Source organism: Triticum aestivum, chromosome 6B (genome assembly GCF_018294505.1).
Source record: "Triticum aestivum cultivar Chinese Spring chromosome 6B, IWGSC CS RefSeq v2.1, whole genome shotgun sequence".
Classification (NCBI taxonomy): Eukaryota; Viridiplantae; Streptophyta; class Magnoliopsida; order Poales; family Poaceae; genus Triticum; species Triticum aestivum.
This window is the reverse complement of record NC_057810.1, coordinates 98,312,251-98,315,530: the sequence shown is the minus strand read 5'-3', so window position 1 is coordinate 98,315,530 and position 3,280 is coordinate 98,312,251. Positions and strand designations below refer to the sequence as shown.

Genomic DNA, 3,280 nt, shown 5'->3' with positions numbered 1-3,280 from the left:
TTAAACATGATCTGCGTAGACCAGGAGACACCGGCGGCCATGATCCGCGTAGCGAATTGCCACCCCGGAGAAGAAAATGGCGTAGAGAGCTGTAGCACGCCCAGAGAAATTGGATCTTTTGCCCCAGTTTACTTCTAACTTTGGTTACCCCCCCCCCCCCGGCGGGAATTGATGAGTGGGGCCGGGACCACTAGCCATTGAGACAACCCTGGGGTAAATTATCCAAATCCCGAGATCCAGCTAGGCGGACTCGGGGAACACGAACCTCACACGCTCTCCGATGAGACCGAGACCGAGCAACCTTCATCGACCGGAACAACCATGTTGCCTGCTGCGAAAGATAACATGATCGAGACAAAACTTATTACATGCCAACAGCGACACCATCGTCTCGCCACCGCCAAATGGAGACCTATCTAATGCTCCAAGAGGAAGAAACTATGACTCGCACCGGTAGATCGGGGCCTCCCCCTCACACCCCTACCGGCGGAACCGGCGGGTGAGGAGGCAGGCTATCAACCGGCGGCAGAGGAGGATGACGGCTGAGGAAACACCTTAGTGCAAGTGATTGCTGATCGCCGTTTTTCTTGATGATTAAGAGGAGCTTTACAAGGATGAAAGATCACCCTCTGCTGTTTTCTGTGGAAAACAACACCTCGACCAGCAGCATTTCATCCATAACATAAAAAGAGAAGCCGAACCAACAAATTTCAGTTGCAGGCCACTCCTGCCTCAGCACAGTTGGACGAAAATGAAATCATGCGGTATATCCAAGTCTCATCGTATGATGATTTGTTAGAAAATGTATATTGGCCAAAAACAGGCGGAGCAACAGCGATTATGTTCAGCACTCTACCATTATTACAGGGCTAGTGATAGGTTCTGCTCCAGTCCAAATTCCAGTCGAGTAAACAATATTCAGAGTCACAGAAAGCAGTACGGCTACCTACAGACATCCCTTACACCATTAGCTGGGCGATGTCCTTCCGGAAGACGCCATCCATCATGTCCTTCCTCCTGGCGGTGACGGACGGGAACGGCGAGCTGGAGAGGCGCCTGCACTGGTTGCTCACGCTGATCCTCGTGGACTGCATCATCGTGGGGAGGATAGGGAAGGACTTAGGCCGGATGTTCAGGGGTGAGAACAGCATCTTGCCACTCGAGTCGTGCGTCGAGGTCTTGGAGGCGGGCTTCTGAGCTCCTGCGGCCTTATTCATGGTCGAAAGGTGCCTGAGTTGCTCCGGGGGGCCGCCTGGCGGGCCTGGAGGGTGGGGCCGGATCTGTGCTGATGGCTTCATGCGGTCGAGCCAGCGAAGGACCGCGTTTCCGACGTTCCGACCAACTTCCAAGTCCCTCTCCTGAATGTTCTTGTGCACTGAGACTGCGACGTCGAATATAGAACGTGTCCGCCTGCATAACATGGAGAAGAGAAGGGTCAAATCAATCTTGATTGCTGGCTAGCGTCGAAAATTGACATAACCATTATTTGGTCCCAAGAATGCACTGATGATTTCAGTAAGAATATCCCATCTTGGGTATTGATGACAAGTAGTCATCACTAGGACTGCCTATCTGGATTCTTACAGACAACTATGACCAGATTTAACACAGCAGACAGCACCTGGTTTACAAACCAGTACAGGACATGACACGAGAGTCAAACATGAAGTCAGGTAATCATAATATCACATACTGAAATTAAGGTTTTCATACGAGGGCTGAATCCTACACAGGATAATGGATGGTATGCGAGGAAGGGAATGCGACAATATCGATCTGGACGCAAACATTCAGAGAGAACAAAGTAAACTAGACGCAAACAATATCAACTATTTGCAGCAAGGTGAAATGAGTCTCATGCAATTCAAACACGTAGAAAAGCTACACAGTGTTGCCTGTTATGTTTATGTTTCAAAAGTAATCTAAGCTAAGTAGGTAACCCAAACAACACAGAGTAACCAGGCAAATGAACTCAAGACTGTATGCAAGTTGAGGTGTGTTAAGACTTTCCCGAACTCCAAATGAGCGGCACCTCAAAAGTATAATGCTCCTACAGAATGCTTTACATTTTCAAATAATGTCCGCCTAAAGCTAGAAATGCCGGGGCAGTAAAAGATGAAACCTCCCGGCTACAAGTTTAGCACACAGCAGCGAACTCCCCAACACAACACTTATCACTTGTGCTCTCTAACAATCAGATAGCAGGAACGCCTGCCTATCTTTCTATGTCGAGACCTTATGTTGGACAGCTTGCACATCAATCAACTATTCATTGTTCTGTTTCATCCTATGAGGCTAGTAGGGGCCGTGTAGCAGCACAGAGCGGCAGCTTTAGCGCAGATTTCATTCAGCCCAAGCTTCTTCCCCTAATCTGAAGCCAACTCTTTGTTCTGACGCTGTACCCATTGCTACAGCACACGGTTCACCGGACGCCCACGCTACGCAGGAGCAAAGCATTGGTCGATAAGGCACGGCGCGGCAGGACATGAGAGCACGACCAGTCAGCCAGCGAGGGGGCCGGACGCGGCACGAGGCTGGCTAATAACTAATAAGCCGAAGGAGACGCCCGGGGGCGAAGAAGGCCGTCGTGAATCGGGCCCCTCGCCCTCGTAGAAGAGAGTAGGAAGGAGGGGGCGGCGATTTGGTACCTGTAGACGAAGTCGCGGAGCCTGGGGTGGTTGGGCCCGATGAGGCGGCGCTGGCCGCGGAGCGCGAGGCGGTAGGTGCGGCGGAGGCCGAGGAAGTAGGCGGTGATGGCGGTGATCTCCCACAGCACCATCTCTCCGCGGCGGCGGGGAGAAGGTTTTACGGCGGCGGCGGGCGGATTTGGGGATTCGGGGAAGGGGAAGGGGATCGATTTGAGTCGTGGGGAGGGGGGAGGGGGGCAAGGCAAACAGCCAGTAAAGTAAAGTAAATCTGGAAGGATGGAGGATCGGGAAGAAAGCATATGCCGGAGCGGAGGCGGAGCCGTGTCGACGCGTGTGCCGCCTTGTTTTGCTTGCAGGAGGGGTCTGTGTGCGTCGCGTAAGCCGTGATGCGAGCCAGCGATACTTCGCTTCTTGCGACCTGCTTCTACTGTTTTTTTTTCTTCAATAAAATACCTCCTCTGTAAACTAAGATAAGAGCGTTTAGATCACTGCTTTACGGAAGGAGTATACATCAAATTCTGTCCGTGAATTACATTATATTTTGATTATAAGTTTGATAAGTAAATTAAAGTAGAATTGGTTCAGAAGGTAATTAAATTAAGGTGATTGGTTATCATATACATGAAAGGTTG

General features: G+C 50.8%; 1 protein-coding gene across 1 annotated transcript; it reads right to left on the bottom strand.

The window, feature by feature from the left end:
• Positions 1–785: 785 nt before the first annotated feature.
• LOC123135999 (uncharacterized) lies at positions 786–2,959 on the bottom strand. Its single transcript, XM_044555272.1, has 2 exons — positions 2,649–2,959; positions 786–1,410 (listed from the first exon to the last, which is right to left on the bottom strand). Exons 1-2 carry the CDS (start codon positions 2,945–2,947, stop codon positions 960–962), a joined length of 750 nt encoding a protein of 249 aa, XP_044411207.1. The 5' UTR covers positions 2,948–2,959; the 3' UTR covers positions 786–959.
• Between the last annotated feature and the right edge of the window lie 321 nt (positions 2,960–3,280).

Excerpts from the sequence above, each read along its gene's own strand:
- LOC123135999 (XM_044555272.1), bottom strand. The coding sequence starts at position 2,947 with ATGCTTTCTTCCCGATCCTCCATCCTTCCAGATTTACTTTACTTTACT. Across the intron at positions 1,411-2,648 it reads CTCCGCGACTTCGTCTACAG|GCGGACACGTTCTATATTCG; the intron begins GTACCAAATCGC and ends CATGTTATGCAG.